At 39.7% G+C, this 17,497-nt stretch overlaps 1 protein-coding gene across 2 annotated transcripts in view; it reads left to right on the forward strand.

The window, feature by feature from the left end:
* Positions 1-10,105, forward strand: part of TMEM116 (transmembrane protein 116) — a 62,411-nt gene extending 52,306 nt beyond the window's left edge. For both annotated transcript variants that reach the window (XM_064379823.1, XM_064379824.1), the window contains exons 6-11: positions 2,565-2,614; positions 3,527-3,610; positions 3,949-4,087; positions 6,414-6,558; positions 7,802-7,875; positions 8,632-10,105. In XM_064379823.1, the coding sequence (XP_064235893.1) occupies positions 2,565-2,614; positions 3,527-3,610; positions 3,949-4,087; positions 6,414-6,558; positions 7,802-7,875; positions 8,632-8,838 (699 nt within the window). In that variant the 3' untranslated portion in view covers positions 8,839-10,105. The remainder of the gene's footprint in view (positions 1-2,564; positions 2,615-3,526; positions 3,611-3,948; positions 4,088-6,413; positions 6,559-7,801; positions 7,876-8,631) is intronic.
* The last annotated feature ends 7,392 nt before the right edge of the window (positions 10,106-17,497 follow it).

A 17,497-nucleotide genomic window follows, 5' to 3' on the forward strand; every position in this document is an offset into this window, starting at 1 on the left:
GATGGGATTACAGGCATGCACTACTACATCAGGCTAAATTTTGTGTGTTTTTTGTAGAGATGGAGTTTCACCATATTGGCCAGGCTGGTCTCGAACTCCTGACCTCAAGTGATCTGCCCACCTTGGCCTCCCAAAGTGCTGGGACTACAGGCATGAGCCACCGTATCTGGCCAATAAATACTTGTTGAACAAATAAATAATACTATTATATCGTGAAAAGGGCATTTCAGGGTAGATCAGAAGATCTGTCTTCTAGACCCAGTTCTGTTATTTATCTCCTGTTGTGACCTTAGACATATCATCTCCCTTTCTTGCACCTCCAGTTTTTCATCATAAAATGAAGTGTTGGCTGGGCGCAGTGGCTCATGCATGTAATCCCAGCATTCTGGGAGGCCGAGGTGGGCAGACTAGCCTGACTAATATGGTGAAACCCATCTCTACTAAACATATAAAATTAGCCGGGTGTGGTGGCGCATGCCTGTAATCCTAGCTACTCGGGAGGCTGAGGCAGGAGAATTGCTTGTCCCCAGGAGGTTGTGGTGAGCCACGATCATGCCGTTGTACTCCAGCCCAGGCAATAAGAATGAAACGCTGTCTAAAAATAAATAAATAAATAAATAAAATGAGTTGTTAGTTTCTGTGATCTTTAATGTCCCTTCCACCTCCAAGATGCTATGATTCTATGAACTCTTCATCTGATTGACTTCCTTTTTTTTTTTGAGATGGAATCTCATTCTGTCATCAGGCGGGAGTGCAGTGGCGCGATCTTGGCACACCGCAACCTCCGCCTCCTGGGTTCAGGCAATTCTCCTGCCTCAGCCTCCTGAGTAGCTGGGATTACAGGCACGCGCCATCATGCCCAGCTAATTTTTTGTATTTTTAGTAGAGACGGGGTTTCACCATGTTGACCAGGATGGTCTCAATCTCTTGACCTCGTGATCCACCCGCCTTGGCCTCCCAAAGTGCTGGGATTACAGGCATGAGCCATTGCACCCGGCCCTGATTGACTTCTTAATTGGTACCCAGGTAAAAATAAGAGTTCATTGGTACCCAGGTAAAAATAAGAGTTAAACACAGGAACCACCTGGTGGAGGAAAGAATAAAAAGTGGGGCCAAGCACAGTGGCCTGTAATCCCAGCACTTTGGGAGTCTGAGGCGGGCAGATTACGACATCAGGAGTTCGAAACCAGCCTGGCCAGCATGGTGAAACCCTGTCTCTACTAAAAATAAAAAAATGAGCTGGACATGGTGGCGCATACCTGTACTGCTAGCTACTCAGGAGGCTGAGACAGGAGAATCACTTGAACCCTGGAGGCGGAGGTTGTGGTCAGCTGAGATTGCATCACTCTAGACTGGGTGACAGAGCAAGACTCAGTCTCAAAAAAAAAAAAAAAAAATGAAGAATGGAAGTGGGTGGGAGGGGTCACGAAAACCAATTTTATTTACTTTCCTAAAGTCAGCACTAGCTGTCCTATTCCAGATCCAAACTGTTTGGGGCAGATTAGTTACCAATATCTGATTATTGATTAGTTGTTCACTTAATGCTTATTAATCCCTAACAATGCCATTCTAAATATGATTTCTACCTTAAATAAGAAAAAAAGCTTATTTTTAATTCTATTATTTCTTTAAGATATTCCATTCAAAGTCTTACATCATGAAGTCCTAGTGGGTAGGAATAATTCTTCTGTAAGTTGTTTTACAGTGTGTAACACAAGACGAGACTTTGAAAATGTTCTATCTTCTAGTGTCTAACAGTCTTATATCCAAAGGGCATATTTGACCCTGCCCTATTATACTAATCCTGGCCTATTACACTTTTTACTGATCATCTTATAAGAAGAGTTTCATTCCACCCATAAAGTCTGAAGAAGTCCACACCTCTCTGGGTCTAAAAGAGAGAAGAACTTTACTGTTATTGGAAGATGGAGGGTTACTATGTGATTTCATATATGTCTTTCTTTTTTTCTTTTTGAGACAGAGTTGCTGTCACCAGGCGCCAGGCTGGAGTGCAGTGGTGCAATCTCGGCTCACTGCAACCTCCCCCTCCCAGGTTCAAGCAATTCTCCTGCCTCAGCCTCCCAAGTAGCTGGGACTATAGGCGCGCACCACCATGCCCAGCTAATTTTTGTATTTTTTAGTAGAGACAGGATTTCACCATGTTGTCCAGGATGGTCTCGATCTCTTGACTTCATGATCCTCCCGCCTTGGCCTCCCAAAGTGCTGGAATTACAGGCATGAGCCACTGTGCCTGGCCTATGCCTTTATTCTTAAGAGAATTGGTTTGAGTACCCAAATTCCATATTAGGCTACTTCCTATAGGCTTTCTTTGTGGGTTTTTTGTGTTGTTGTACTTTTTAGAATATAGTAATAGAGATAAAATTCTATTATACACAGTGCTATTAAGGAACTATCTGTTAGATGAATTTTATAGCAAATATTGCTTGACAGGAAAAAACTGGCTTTTGGAAATCTTTTTGTTCTAGAGTGTTAACTGACCTGGTATTTATTATTATATGATTGATAATGTCTTAAGACATTTCTCACATTTATTCTTTTCACAGGTGATAGATTATACTTGTCGAGTTGGTCAAATGGCCCTCGTTTTCTCAAGGTAAGATTTTTTTTCTTTACTTCTTAGCAAGGTGTAGACTCTCATTATCCTGGTGTTCAGGTGGGAACAAATAGGACAATGCCCTTTATTTCCATTGTCACTCCTAAGTCCTCACAGAGCCTAACTTAGAAGCAACAAATATGTGTTCATTGGTTCCATTTTTCCACGTTGAATAGAAAAGTAGTTGATGTTATAGATTTGGGTGTTAGCTCCAATTCTGCTTTCAATTCTGTGTGACCTTGAACAAATTTCTTTGGTCTTTGGATCACTTACTCCTTTTTCTATATCATAAGGAGTTTTAAGACAACCTTCAGGATCTCATCTACTTTATAACATTGGGTAAGACTGTTAGGATTATAGAGTCCAGAAAGGGTTTGGATCTCACCTAAAGTGGTGGCCATATCAGAGTTGGTTTTAGACTTTTGTGACTTTTGCTCCTGGATCTTTTCCTCTTACAGGAAGCTGGTTGTATTTAGTTGGATAAATAGCTGGCTATTTAAAGCTAAGCTTTGGAAAAGCTCCCAAGAAGGGGCTGATGAGAATGAGATTATTCCTGGTCACCACAGAAAGTAAAACAGACTGCACACAGAACTGTGTCGCAGATTTTCATTTCACTTTGACCCACTTGGATTTTTATCTGACCATACAGCTCCCAGAGATTATCTGTGAAACTATAGTAGGATTGACTAATCTACATATAAAATTAATTCCCCACTGCATTGTACTTCCCTAGGAACTGGAAAAGAAGGAATACCAAAGGTATTAGAGGTATTTTTCTTGAAGAAATAAAATGTGTTATTTGTGGCAATTGGTGGGATGATATAACTGAGGGAAGAGCAGGAGAATATTCTGCAAAGGAGGAAGGGCATGAAAAAGACTGGATATTAGGGTGACACTTCTTTCCTCTCCCAGCCTGATACCTCTACTATTGATGACACCTGTATTCTGTCTGGGCAATACTAGTGAATGTTTCCAAAACTTCAGCCAGAGCCACAAGTAAGTAAGAACTAAATGTATGATTTTCATGGCGGACTATACCTATTTGTTTCAATAAACAAGAGCTGGAAAAAGACTTTCTACATACATTCTGACCAAACTGCTTATATTAGAAATGGGCTAGGGAACAAGATGTAGTAAAGGGTAAAAATACATAAGTAAAAGTGTAACACAAAATGACAAGATAATGTGTCTATGGGAGAGTGACAAGGTGTTAATGGGCAAGAGTTAGCAAAATGATAAGTAAAATGACATGCTTATTAACTCTTGGTGAGCAGCTTTTTTTTTTTTTTTTTAACATCTGTAGTAGTACTCCTGTTTGTTAATTTTCTTCCTAGGTGTATCCTGATGCACTCACCACCATCATCCATAGCTGAACTCCTACCTTCTGCCAACACGTCTGTCTGTAGCATACTTTATTTTTATGGTATCACCATTTTCCTGGGCAGCTTTGTACTCAGCCTCCTTACCATTATGGTATGGTACCACCCTACCTTCCTTTGTGGAGAGAAGGAGAAGTGAGGGGAATGGGCCAATATTCCCAGGACCTGGGAAAGATGGGGCAGAGAGGCACTTCTTGTGGTACTAGAACTAAGAAAGTAGCTAGGAGATCTTGACATATAATCACTGCCACAGATTTTTGGACTTCTCCAAATCAGATGAGGAGTGAAAGAAAATAGCTTGTATTCATTAGGTGAAAATATGCCCACTCTACAATCAATATAGGCTTCATCAATCCCCTCTGGCCAGAAAACTCTTATGTGTCACATATATTCTTTTTTGTTGTTCTTTTTTTTTTTCATTTCCTTTTTTTTTTCTGCATGCACTTAGGGCATAACATATATTCTTTAGATAGGATGACACTCTGGAACATAAAACATATGCTTCGATTTAATTTTCCAAATAATAAAATAATTTTCTTTTTAAAATTCGTCATTTGGCCATAAATTTGTATTTATGCTATGTCTAACTGGGGCTAAAGTGCTAAGTGGCTCATGAAGTTATCAAATACTCATTTGATATCATCAGGATGATGTACAATTAAAACAATTAGCCAGGGGATAGTAAGTTACATAACTGCCTCATGCAAAAGCAGTAAATGAGCAAATATCCCTTTGTATTTGCCATATCTGTTTTTCAGTATCATTTTCTCCTCTTTTTATATTCCAGTTCAAGAATTACGAGGTATCTACTTGCAGATCAAATGTATCCCACTAGTACCTGTGTACCAGATAGAGTAATGGGGAATTTCCTTTGACAACTCAAACATAAGATATAGAGATGGAGTTTGGCTGGGCACAGTGGTTCGCACCTGTAATCCCAGCACTTTGGGAGGCCAAAGTGGGCAGATCACTTGAGGCCAGGAATTCGAAACCAGTCTGGCCAACATGGTGAAACCCCATCTCTGCTAAAAATACAAAAATTAGCCAGGCATAGTGGTATGCACATATAGTCCCAGCTACTCAGCAGGCTGAGGCATGAGAATTGCTTGAACCCAGAAGACAGAGATCGCAGTGAGCTGAGATTGCACCACTCCAGCCTTGGCAATAGAGGAGACTCTGTCTCAAAAAAAAAAAAAAGTTCTCTTAAACACACACGAACAAGATGGCTCAGTTCAAATCAGCAGCTTTGCAAAGAGTACGCAATGACTAGTTCATATCAAAATGGGTTTGATGGTTTATATTTGGAACTATCAAGAGAAACAGGCCCAAAACCTTGGCACCCTGCGGATTCCTGATTGCTTCTTTAGAATAGCCTAGGTTTCAGTGTATATACTCAGAATTAGCATTCTAGATTATTTAAAAATCAGCAGATGGTGAACTGATTCTTTTAGATGTAAGTATTCTCAAACTCATCTCCTTTTGATGCTTATGTAGGGAAAGAAGACTGTGTACATGGCTGAACTTGATTAAGTAATGAGGTTATTAACTTAGAGAGTAGATCTGGATTAGGGAAAAAGAGTCAGATTTGTTACCAAGAGTGTTATCTAATTTATTTTCTGCAAAAAAAACACATTGGAATTTTGAACTGATTTATATTTGTTTCATGAGCTAAACTTTATTCAGACAGCTGACAGTAGAGAAAACAACCTTTGCCTCCTGGGTTCAAGCAATTCTTTTGCCTCAGCCTCCTGAGTAGTTGGGATAACAGGCACTTGCCACCATGCCTGGCTAATTTTTGTATTGTTTTTTTTTTGAAATGGAGTCTCGCTCTGTCTGTATCCCAGGCTGGAGTGCAATGGTGCTCTCTCTGCTCACTGTAACCTCCGCCTCCCGCGTCCCGGTTCAAGCAATTCTCCTACCTCAACCTTCCAAGTAGCTGGGATTACAGGTACGAGCCACCATGCCCAGCTAATTTTTGTATTTTTTAGTAGAGACAGGGTTTCACCGTGTTGGCCTGTGTGGTCTTGACCTCCTGACCTCATGATCCGCCCGCCTCAGCCTCCCAAAGTGCTGGGATTACAGGCGTGAGCCACCGCGCCCAGCCTAGTTTTTGTATTTTTACTAGAGACAAGGTTTCATCATGTTGGTCAGGCTGGTCTCAAACTCCTGACCTCATGATCTGCTTACCTCAGCCTCCCAAAGTGCTGGGATTACAGGCGTCAGCTACCATGCCTGGCTAGGTTCACTCTTAAGGTAATTTTTCTCAGAAAAAGCCTGATCTCAGAAAGTAAAGATAAGAGAATGGGGTCATTCCTATTGTGAGATTCTAAGAGAATAATCTTTTAAAAATGATAGGAGGATAGACCTGGGGCATTTTACTAAGCTTTAAATAAACTGCTTACTGCCGTACTTATGTTTAGGTCTTACTTATCCAAGCCCAGACATTGTATAAGAAGTTTGTGAAGTCATCTGGCTTTCTGGGGAGTGAACAGTGGGCAGTGATTCACATTATGGACCAGAGAGTGCGCTTCTACCCAGTGGCCTTCTTTTGCTGCTGGGGCCCGGGTAGGTATCTTAATGAGAAGAGATGGGCAGTGAAGAGGGCAGTTATTAGATTCTGATCAAGCAAAGTGGTCTCACCAAGAAGGATGGCTGCAAATTCCTATTCTGCTTGTAAAATTTGCATGGGCCCTATCCGTGTTTCCAGTTTTTACCAACCTCCTTAACTCCTTTTGCTTCTTATGTTTTAGAAATTAAAAGAATTAAACATGAGATGCACAATGATATAAAAGGAAGAAACATCGTGACAGACTTGGAGATACTAACACCTGCCCTTCCTACTACATAAGGTTATAGCGAGGATCAGATTGGATAATTTTTTTTTTTTTTGAGACAGAGTCTCACACTATTGCCCAGGCTGGAGTACAGTTTTGCAACCTCCACCTCCCAGGTTCAAGCAATTCTCCTGCCTCAGCCTCCCAAGTAGCTAGGATTACAGGCACATGCCACCATGCCTGGCTAATTTTTTTTTCTTTTTTCTTTTTTTTTTTTTTTTGTGTGTATATATATATATATATATATTTTTTTTTTTTTTTTTTTTTTTTTTTTTGAGACAGAGTCTCACTCTGTCACCAGGTTGGAGTGCAGTAACATGATCTCGGCTCACTGCAACTTCCCACCTCCTGGGTTCCAGAGATTCTCCTGCCTCAGCCTCCTGGTAGCCACCATGCCCGGCTAATTTTTGTATTTTTTACAAAATTATAGTAGAGACGGGGTTTCACCATATTGACCAGGCTGGTCTAGAACTGTGATCCACCTGCCTCGTCCTCCCAAAGTGCTGGGATTATAGGTGTGAGCCACCACACCGAGCCTAATTTTTGTATTTTTAGTAGAGATTGGGTTTCGCCAGGTTGGCCAGGCTGGTCTTAAACTCCTGACTTCAGGTGATCTGCCCGCCTCGGCCTCCCAAAGTGCTGGGATTATAGGCCTGAGCCACCACTCTCAGCCAGATTGGATAATTTTTATGAAAAAGCTTGGGAAAATCTGAATTGATAGGAAGTGTAAATTATTACTTTCTTATAGTATATCCTGCTACCATTACTACACTAATAATCTACAAAGTTTTATTATTAAAGACTAGAAGTTGGAGGCCTAAGACCCATTGGTTTGCATAACAGGTTAACCTCACTGATGGATTTTATTATGCCTGTTGTTTCCATTCTGATAGTGCTCAGGCATGTGTATGGAGGAACCTGATACTTCAGGCAGTCAGGGCTGACAAGAAGGTTTACACTTTGTGTATTTACAGCTGTCGTTCTGATGATCATAAAGCTGACTAAGCCACAGGACACCAGGCTTCACATGGCTCTTTACGTTCTCCAGGTAACACCTTCAACGTTCATTATCTCTGTTCTTACACTCTAATCTGATTTTCTCATATTACCTTTACTCGGTAAGCACAGTTTTTTCCCTCAGAGTATTTATTTCTACATTGCAAAAGAGAAAATGTATTATTTACACTCAGTTATGAAGAATGTGAAAATTTTCTCACAGTTGAAGTAGATGATGTTGTAAAAGTACTGCCATGCATCCAGAGCATGTATATCTCTGGTCAATTTTATTTTACTGATGTGTTTTTAAGGAATGGATAGCAAAAATAAGATCTGCCAGGCACGTTCTTATGAAACATTGATAGTGACATGGTTCTCTCCCATCCAGAGTAAATTGAATGGGATAAATGAACTATTCTTGGTGAATGGTGGGGAGGGGATGGAATAATCCTCTCTTTTTTTTTCTTTATTGGATTTAAGAATACTTTTTGGACTCTCTGACTATTCTGATGAGATAGTTTTCTCAAGGCTACTCTGGGAAATGAGGCAATAAGAAGAGGCATTGAAGATACTTCATTGTTCCTATGTATATATTAAGAAATATGACCAACTCTCAGTCATCCATGATAGTGTAGTTTAGAGAGTGAGTTCAGGATGAACTAGAAAAATATAAAAAAACTGATGTCAGATCTTTATGTTTGAGATAGAGACGGTATAACAATGCTTTATGAATAAGGGAAGTAGGAATTATTCCCTGGATCTCTGAAAACCTGAAGCATGGGCTGCATCACCCCTTCATCTCCTCCAGGCTCTAACGGCAACATCCCAGGGTCTACTCAACTGTGGAGTATATGGCTGGACACAGCACAAATTCCACCAACTAAAGCAGGAGGCTCAGCGTGATGCAGATACCCAGACACCGTTATTATGCTCACAGAAGAGATTCTATAGCAGGGGCTTAAATTCACTGGAATCCACCCTTACTTTTCCTACCAGTACTTCCACCATTCTTTGAAACTACAATATTGGAACATCCAGGAATTGGAGTTATTCTACACTAATGGATTGGAAAGAATTTTGGGAAAGGACATCTTAAATCTTTTCTAACTATGCTCTAAACTGCAGAACTGAAAGGAAATATAGTGCTATTGTTAGTAGTCATTCTAGATGAATTGAGAGTATCTCTCCAGTTATTCCCAGATTCACTTGTGATCCTTAAAGTCTCCTCTGTTCAGGGAGAGGAAGACACTTTTCATCTCAGAGATAGACTCATGTTACCTTGATGGATATTAGATTTGCCTAAGTCTCTTCTAGAAAAAATAAATTCCAGATTATTATTTATATGTGTCATTTCAAGGCTTTCTACTCCATGGTTGCAGGGGAAGTCAGGGTGGGGGCCATGCAACAACTTACTCACGTCTTGCCATTGCTATTACTGTCTCTAAAGTTGGACACAAAAATCCTGGGTTTCTATTCTGTGAAGAGTTTTGAAAACTCATAAGAAACAAGGACAACTACTATCAAATAAGTGGTGGTGGGACCTTTAGACACACCATATCTAAGTCTCATATGTTCAGTTCTATTCTAGGACTTGAACAATAGGGATCACACCACTCTAAAATACTAAGGCTAATCTTTTGACGTTACAGGGACAATAAGATTTAAGAGAAATAGAAACTAAAAAAAAAAAAAAATCTAGAAATCAATAACTGTTAACTTGCATTTACAAGCGGAAGTCCAAGATTGGTTTCATTGTGTTCAATTTATCAATGAATAAAGTTAGATTGAACAATGTGAACAACTTGCCATTTTTATAGGTGAAAATGGTCTAATATCAATTTCACATCATTCAACCTAATAGTAAGTGCTAAACACATGTTTATAGGATAAATGGGTGAACAAGCAAATAAGTGATTTATAGGTAAAATTTAAATCTTTTGGAAAAGAAAAAAAGACTGCAGAGTTTCATTCAGGGGTGGGAATATTTATCTACTCTATTTCTTCCTCTTGAATCACATAGCAGTGATATTTGGTCTCTCCAGCTAAGTTGTGAACAAGGCCAATCTGAGTCCAGAGCATCACATAGTATGATGCCAAAACAAAAGGAAAGCCAAATGGACAAGGTGACTGGAATGATAATTAATCAAAACATCTAGACCTACTAATCTGATGATTACAAAGGTGGTCCTCTTCTCACGCCTATAATCCCAGCACTTTGGGAGGCCAAGGTGGGCGGATCACCTGAGGTTGGGAGTTTGAGACCAGCCTGACCAACATGGAGAAACCCTGTCTCTACTAAAAATACAAAATTAGCTGGGTATGGTGGTACATACCTGTAATCCCAGCTCCTCAGGAGGCTGAGGCAGGAGAATCACTTGAACCCAGGAGGCAGAGGTTGTGGTGAGCCAAGGTCGCACCATTGCACTCCAACCTGGGCAACAAGAGTGAAACACTATAAGACAGACAGACAGAAAGAAAGAAAGAAAGAAAGAAAGAAGGAAAGAAAGAAAGAAAGAAAGGAAGGAAGGAAGGAAGGAGGGAGGGAGGGAGGGAGGGAGGGAGGGAGGGAGGGAGGGAGGGAGGGAGGAAGGAGAGAGAAGGAAGGAAGGAAGGAAGGAAAGAAATATCAGGGAGCTTAGTGATAGCTCTTTCGGTTTTAGACCATGAACTTCATGGAAGTTATGGAGGGTAACCTGGTCTTATTCTGTCAAGATCGTATCTTGAGGCTTCTCATTGTCCCAAAGATCCTGAGATCTGATTTCATGATAGCACAGAACAAAAAAGACTGCCTCACCTAAGAAGCTGAATTAACTTCTTTTATTTTAAAAACAAATAAGCAGTCAGCATATAGAAAAATAGATGGAGGCAAGAAAGAGTTCCTATATCCATAGTCCCTGAGAGACACCAGAACTAAGAAATCCAATGTTTTTTTTCTTTTTTGAGACAGAGTCTTGCTCTGTCACCCAGGGTATAGTGCAGTGGCATGATCTTGGCTCACTGCAACCTCCACCTCCCGGGTTCAAGCGATTCTCCTACCTTGGCCTCCAGAGTAGCTGGAACTACAGGCGCCCACCACCACGCCTGGCTAATTTTTGTAGTATTTTAGTAGAGACGGGTTTTCACCATGTTGGTCAGGCTGGTCTTGAACGTCTGACCTCAAGTGATCCACCCGCCTCGGCCTCCCAAAGTACTAGGATTACAGGCATGAGCCACTGCGCTTGACCAGAAGTCCAGTTCCAGTTCTTAAAAGGTGCTTTCAGTATCACTTCATATTTGGCCTTATTACCAGAAAGAAGGTAATTATCAAATGTTTTTCAGGTTTGTTCATCTTGCTGTTCCAGTGATTTTTTTTTTTTTGTATTGATAGTGTCTTAGATTGTCTACGGATGTAAGCAAACAAAAAGACAGTAGGAATGAGAAGTAATAAGCAGCTAGGCAAGACTCAAATTAGGATTATCAGCTTTTTGTGATACTGAGAGTCAGAGGGGATATGTGGAGCTGGGCCACTGTTAGACTACCTCCTAATCCTTAAATTCTCATGTGGTAGGGGCATAGCTGTAGACAATTGCCAGTTCTTATAATTGTTGTAAATAACCTTCCCATGACACTTGTCCAGATTGTAGTCATAGTGGAGTACAGTGGAGTACAGTGGAGTCATAGTGGAGTACAATCAATCCTAAGCAGGATTGATTGATACAGATCTTTTGTGGACCACATGGGGTTCCATCCTTTACTTCCCTCTCATCAGCCCTGTCTGTACTCCAGCACTACATGTCCTGCATGGGAAAATGGGTAAGTGATGTTTTTCAGCATGTGGTATCTTTAGATGTTTTCACATAGCAGTCTCTCACATCTTACACATTTGGCTTTGTACTTGCTAAAAACTTTAGACAATCCTTTACACTCACTGCCAGTTTCCAAACCTATCCCCCTTGATAATGGTAATTTCCAAGCAGCTCGTGTGCCCTCTCCAGAGATCTTAATGCACTGATTCTCTAGGCTTCTGCATTGGCCCTGGTAACAATAACCTTGTTCTTTGCAAGGGCTGCTATCTTGCTTGTATATATCTGTGTGGAACCACTCAGAGGTGCCATTAAAGTGCTCTCAGAGGTCACATTCACCTACACTGAGGCAGCAGGGTGTGGTTGCTTTTAGAAATTTGCAGTGTCTGCAACAGAATCCAAATGCACAATCTGAACCCTTCTTTGGCCAATGTGAGGGCAGACAACAGTGATCACTTTCACAATCAAGGACATTGCCACACTTGCATTCTTCTCCTTCATCACTATCTTGTTCCCACAATATGGCTTTCCAAAGGAGCTTTGGTCCTCAAGTTTATTAAACAGGCAGTCCTCTCTGTGCCTATGCAAAAATGAATGGAAGCAGTGGAAGCTTCAGTTGCTGAAGCCCATATCTATAGTAATTAATTAATGCATAGTACAGGTACAGAGGTTCTGGCCATGACACTTTTAGGCCATATAGTCATGTTTCATTTCCAAGTTGTGGCCAAGCTCATGAGCCATGAGAGCTGCAAAGTGAGGTATATCTTCATGAAAGAAAGATTCAACACTCACTGTATTCTTAGCTCTATAGATACCACTGAGAAATGCATAGCCCTGGTACTTTCCAGGATTTTGACCGATGATCATATAAGTAACAACATGTTTCACCTTTCTCAAAGGGTTCCAGCCGGTCTCTCCAGCAGTTAAAAATTTGAAATGTTTTCTGCAGATTCAGGGGCATTTGCACTAGCTTTCTTTCTGTCCATATCCCCTAACTAGTCCATATATCTAACCAGCAAGTACTATTTAGCTCCTTATTGTACCACTTGGCCAGCGTGTGGACATCTGTTACCATCTGTGTAATGTTGGTCACATTATATTATTCCATTTGTAACTACTTATTGTCAACCACAATAAACATTTCTACATATTTGGAAAGCAGCCATATGTGGGGCATGTGGACTGGGTTCTATTCTGCTCTGAAACCTGATTTCAAGATATGCTGTAAACCGTATGTTTAAATTTGTTTGAGGTATTTATAGGCTTGATGTCAAAGACAGTGCCATGGAGTCAGAATTCCCTTTGGCACTGAGTAAGTGCTGACAGTCACAAAAGAATCCAGGTCACCTGTTGACTCTCCATTATAGTAACAGTGATCCTATATAAAAGGCAGGCCCAAGCTCTATTTCCCATTTTAATGTTTACAGATAGGGAAGTTTTTGACTAACAATCCTTAATTTTGCTTCAAATTTAATAATATTCCATTTTCTCATATTAACACATAGGCCACCTTTTCTCCTTTTTCTTCTAGTCCTCTGAATATCATCCAATTTCTAAGATGACAATTTTTTAATAAAGAGATTTTTTCCCCCATTCTCAGACACCCCATCTCAGGATTCCTGGATGAAAAACTATTCCAAGGCTAGGCATGGTGACTCACACCTATAATTCCAGCACTTCAGGAGGCTGAAGTGGTTGGATTACTTGAGGTCAGGAGTTTGAGACTAGCTTGGGAAACATAAGAAGACCCTGTCTCTACAAAAACTTAAAAAATTAGCCAGGTGTGGTGGCATGTGCCTGTAGTCCTAGCTACTCAAGGAGGCTGAGGCAGGAGGATTACTGGAGCATAGGAGTTTGAGGTTATAGTGAGCTATGATTACACTATTGCATTCCAGCCTGGATACCAAAACAAGACTCTGTCTCAAAAAAAAAAAAAGAAAAGAAAAGAAAAATTGAGCTGGTTTTACAGTGTTCCCATGTACCTCCTCTACCTCCATGGAAGATTTCTCCTATTATTAGCATATGTCATTAGTGTCGTGTATTTGTTATAATGGATAAACCAGTACTGATACATTATTATAAACTAAAGTCCATAGTTTAGGGCTCACTCTTCGTTTTATATAGTCGTATGAGTTTTGACAAATGTATAATGTCATGTAGCCACCAATGCCTTGTTGTACGCAATAGTTTCACTGCCCTAAAAATCCCTTGTGTTCGACCTATTTATCTCGCCCTCTTTCTCTCCAAACCCCTGGCTTTCTCTATAGTTTTGTGTTTTCTAAATGACATATATTTAGCATATAGTATGTAACCTTTTCAAGCTGTCTTCTTTTAGTTGACAATATGCATTTAAGCTTCCTCTGTGTCTTTTTTTTTATCATTTCTTTTTATCACTGAATTATATTTTACTCTGGATGTACCACAGTATATTTATCCACTCATCTATGAAAGCAAATCTTGCCAATTGAAGGGCATTTTCCGGTGTTTGGCCATTATGAATAAAGCTGCTATCAGCATTTGTATACAGGTTTTGTGTGTATGTAAGTTTTTGAGTAAATACCTAGGGCATGATTGCTGGATCATATGGTAAGCCTCTGTTTAACACTGTAAACTGCTAAACTGTCTTCCAAAGTGTCTATACCATTGTTCAGCAGATTAGAGTTCCTAATGCTCCACATTCTAGCCAGCTTTTAGCATTGTTAGTGTTTTGTGTTTTAGACATTTTAATAGATATCTTTTGTTTTGTTTTGTTTTGTTTTTTGAGGTGGAGTGTTGCTCTGTCGCCCAGGCTGCAGTGCAGTGCCCAATCTTGGCTCACTGCAACCTCCGGCTCCTGGGTTCAAGTGATTCTCCTGCCTCAGCCTCCTGAGTAGCCGGGACTACAGGCATGTGCCACCATGCCTGGCTAATTTTTTGTTTTTTCAGTAGAGAAGGGGTTTTACCATATTAGCCAGAATGGTCTTGATCTCCTGACCTCATGATCCACCTGTCTCAGCCTCCCAAAGTGCTGGGATTACAGGTGTGAGCCACCTCGCCCAGCCTCATTTTGCAATTCCCTAATGTCATATGATATTGAGAATGTTTTCATGTGCGTATTTGCCATCTGTATATCTTTGGTAAGCTGGTCAGATCTTGTTCAAAAAACAAAAAACAAGCAAACAAAAAAAGAAGCCGGGTGCGGTAGCTCACGCCTGTAATCCCAGCACTTTGGGAGGCTGAGGCGGGTGGATCACGAGGTCAAGAGATCGAGACAATCCTGGTCAACATGGTGAAACCCCGTCTCTACTAAAAATACAAAAAATTAGCTGGGCATGGTGGCATGTGCCTATAATCCCAGCTACTCAGGAGGCTGAGGCAGGAGAATTGCCTGAACCCAGGAGGCGGACGTTGCGGTGAGCCAAGATCGCGCCATTGCACTCCAGCCTGGGTAACCAGAGCGAAACTCCATCTCAAAAAAAATAAAAATAAATAAAATAAAATAAAATTGTATTGTTTTCTTATTAAGTTTTAAGAGTTTTTTGTATATTTTAGTTACAAATCTTTTATCATGTATGTATTTTCAAAATATTTTCTCTCAGTCTATTGCTTGTCGTTTCATTCTCTTAACAGTGTCTTTGACAGAGCTGATTTTTAAAATGGTATTGAAGTTTAACTTATTATTTCTTTCATGATACATGATTTTGGTATTGTCTCTTTGGCCGGGCGTGATGGCTCATGCCTGTAATCCCAGCACTTTGGGAGGCTGAAGCAGGTGGATTGCTTGAGCTCAGGAGTTCAAGACCAGCCTGGGCAATATGGCAAAACCCCATCTCTACCCAAAATACAAAAAATTAGCTGGGTGTCGTAGTCTGCACTTGTTGCTCTAGCTACTCAGGAGGCTGAGGTGGGAGGATCACTTGAGCCTGGGAGGCAGAGGTTGGGTTGCAGTGAGTTGAGATGGCACACTGCACTCCAGCCTGGAAGTTTTATGACTTTTCATTTTGCATTTTAGTATATGATTCATTCTCAGTCAATTTTTGTGTAAGAAGTAAGGTCTGTGTCTAGATTCCTTTTTTTTTTTTTTTTTAATTTGGATGTCTAATTGTTGCAGCACCATTTGTTGAAAAGCTATCTTTTCTCCATTGAATTTCCTTTGCTCATTTGTCAGAGATCAGTTGACTGACTGTATTTGTGTGGGTCTGTTCCTGGATTCTGTATTCTATTTTATTGATAAATTTGTCTACTCTTAACACCAAGATCACACTGTCTTAATTACTATAGCTTTATAGTTAATTTTGAAGTCAGATAGTGTCAGTCCTTCAACTTCATGCTTCTTCAGTATTATGTTGGTTTGTGATTTCCATATAAACTTTAGATTCAGTTCGTGTTCACAAAATAATTTGCTTGGCTTTGGATTGGGATTGCCTTGAATCTGTAGATCAAATTGGGAAGAACTGACATCTTAACAATATTGAATTTTCCTATCCATAAACAGGAAATATGTCTCGATATATTTAGACTTCCTTTGATTTCTTTCAGCAGAGTTTTACAGTTTTCCTCATATAGGAAAATATCTTGCACATATTTCATTAGACTCATACCTAAGTATTTCTCCCTTTGGGGTTTCTAATGTAAATGATATTATGGTTATAATTTCAAGTTTCACTTGTTTATTGCTAGTATATAGGAAAGTGATTGATTTTTTATATTAACTTCATAACCATAACCTGCAACCTTGCTATAATCACATCTTAGTTCCAGAAGGGTGTTTTCTTTTTTGTTTTGGCCTGTTCTTTGGGATTTTTCTATCTAGATAATTGTGTCATCTGTAAGCAAAGATAATTTTGTTTCTTCAATCTCAATCTGTTTGCCTTTTATTTCCTTTTCTTGTCTTATGATGTTAGCTAGGACTTCAGTACAAAGTTGAATAGAAGTATTGAAAGGGGTCATCCTTCCCTTATTCCCAGTCTTAGTAGAATGCATGCAGTTTCTCACCATTAAGTATGATATTAGCTATAGGTTTTTTATAGATAGATTTTTTCTTTTTTTTTTTTTTTTTTTTTTTTTTTACACAGAGAGAGAGAATAGGAAGGAGGAAAAAGGAAGAGAAAGAGAGAGAGAGAATGGGGAGGAGGAAGAAGGAAAAGAAAGAGGGAGAGAGAATGGGAGTATTGCTTTCTTGCTCAGGCTAGAATGCAATTTAGTAATGGGTATTAAAAACCTCTTTTATACTGATAATTATACTTAATGATGTAGTCAGGAAGGAATAAGGGAAGAAGATAACAAACAAACAGCCAACCAATATTTAATTTAAACCTATGAAATGCTATGCGATTACTGAGGAGTGATTTACTTCCAATTATATAGTCACCTTTGGAATAGGTGTGAGGTGGTAATGTATGTTTTGTGTATTTGAAGTGGAGAGTTCTATAAATGTTTATTAAGTTTACTTGTTCCGGGTCTGAGTTCAAGTTCTGAATATCCTTGTTAATTTTCTATCTCGTTGATCTATAGAATCCTTAGCTCTTCTTGTTGCATTGATCCTTTTGCCATTATGTAATGTCATTCCTCGCCTCTTTTGATCTTTGTTGCTTTAAAGTCTACTTTATCAGAGGCGAGAATTGCATCTCCTGCTTTTTGTTTATTAGTTTATTTTTACTCTCTGTTTGATTGGTACATCTTCCTCCTTCTCTCTGAGTCTTTGTGTATTGTTGCATGTGGGATGGGTCTGGATGCAGCATACCGATGGGTTTTGGCTTTTTATCCAATTAAAATATATATAAGTTTAATACCGGCGTTTGATGCTAGCTGGCTGTTTTGCCCATTAGTTGATGTAAATTTTTTATTGTGTTAAAGTTCTTTGCTTTTTGATGTATTTTTGGAAAGGCTGATATTGGTTGTTCCTTTATATGT

The sequence above is a fragment of the Aotus nancymaae genome, unplaced genomic scaffold, assembly GCF_030222135.1.
Source record: "Aotus nancymaae isolate 86718 unplaced genomic scaffold, 86718_ANA_hifiasm-v0.15.2.pri h1tg000021l, whole genome shotgun sequence".
In the NCBI taxonomy this organism is placed as follows: domain Eukaryota; kingdom Metazoa; phylum Chordata; class Mammalia; order Primates; family Aotidae; genus Aotus; species Aotus nancymaae.